The 1,386-nt window shown below is 47.3% G+C and overlaps 1 protein-coding gene across 1 annotated transcript in view; it reads right to left on the reverse strand.

Annotated features, from left to right (window-relative positions):
* LOC119417537 (SEC23 interacting protein) overlaps positions 1–1,386 on the reverse strand; it is an 11,673-nt gene that overhangs the window by 8,169 nt on the left and 2,118 nt on the right. The window contains exons 5-6 of the mRNA XM_037684769.1: positions 538–627; positions 343–463 (exon numbers count right to left, since the gene is read on the reverse strand). Coding sequence (XP_037540697.1) covers positions 343–463; positions 538–627 — 211 coding nt within the window. The remainder of the gene's footprint in view (positions 1–342; positions 464–537; positions 628–1,386) is intronic.

Raw genomic sequence — 1,386 nt, forward strand, 5'->3', positions numbered from 1 at the left:
CACGTTAGAAACAGGAAGTTCTTCACGTTAGAAACAGGAAGTTCCTCCAGGAGCCGGATGTTCCAGCTGACCACAGAGAGCTGAAAAAGTATTCACCCCCTTTGTTTCTTTTCCGATGCCTTAAAACTCAAATTTTAATCCATTTTCTGCAAAACTGATTAAATTTTTGTCATTTTTTAAGGTGAGCCGACTCTGGCGGCCATCTTGAATCTCAGATTTAATTGTAGATTCCAGTGGTTCGTGAGTTATTTTGCTAACAGACCTTTTGGCACCTTCGGTCACATTGATTGGAACGAGGAACTTCCTGTTTCCCTCCGTTCATCCAGTGAGATTACAGATTACCATCAGGCACTTCGTCGTGGTCGTCATCGATGCCCCTCTTCACCACTCGGGGCCGGGTCTGCTCGTCCTGAGTCGTGCCCCACTCGCCCGGCGCCGAGGAGGGCTGGAACTGCACGATGACCTACACAAACAAACGTTTGTTTTCATCATCGCCCAAACAAACAAACGAAGACGACGCGTTCTGACAGGACCCACCTTCGGGTTGTGCATGACGATGGTTTCTCCGGACGGGAACTCCAGCCGCCGGTGCCACTGATTGGTCGACACGGCTTTCTTATACTCCGCCTGAAGTCGGCAGAGTTACTGATTATTATTTATTTGTCAAAGTAAATAAAAACAACGCAGATCAGCATCGTCTTGATGAAACATGCAAGACCTTCCCTGAAAAAGACGCTTATGTGGAGCAGATGTTCCAAAACCTGCAGATGTTTTTCTTCATTTCCAGATGTGTCAGCTGCTCGTGACAGAGGCACTAATGTACCCCCATACCATCAGAGAGGCAGGCTTTGACACCAGGCTGGATGCCCCCTCTCCTCTTTAGTGCAGAGGATGTGGCGTTTGTGGTCTCCAAACAGAACTTCAGATTTGGATCCATCAGACGACAGAACAGTCTGGTCCAGAGAAGACGGCAGTGGTTCTGGATGGTGTTCACATCTGGCTTCTTCTTTGTCTGATAGAGCTTTAAGCAGCACCTGTGGATGAACTGTATTTACAGACGATGCTCTGTGGAAGAGTTCCTGAGCCCTGAACAGAACCAGACCTGGTTTTAGGCCCCTGAGGGAGATCACGACCATCAGCCTCGTCCTTTGATCTCAGAGATTTCTACAGATTCTTCTAATCTGTTGATCAGATTATGAACTGCAGATGATGGAGATTAAATTCTTTATCCAGGAACTTTATTGTGAAATTCTTCCACTCGTTTAAGGCAGACTGCTGAACCTCTGTCCATCTTTACTTCGTCTCTTTTTATCCCTCGTCCTCTGATGAACCTCAGACACTGAATGCTCCTCCAGCTGCTCATGACAGAAGCACTAATGTACCCCC

This window comes from Nematolebias whitei, chromosome 1 (assembly GCF_014905685.2).
Source record: "Nematolebias whitei isolate Nwh7 chromosome 1, NemWhi1, whole genome shotgun sequence".
Lineage (NCBI taxonomy): Eukaryota > Metazoa > Chordata > Actinopteri > Cyprinodontiformes > Rivulidae > Nematolebias > Nematolebias whitei.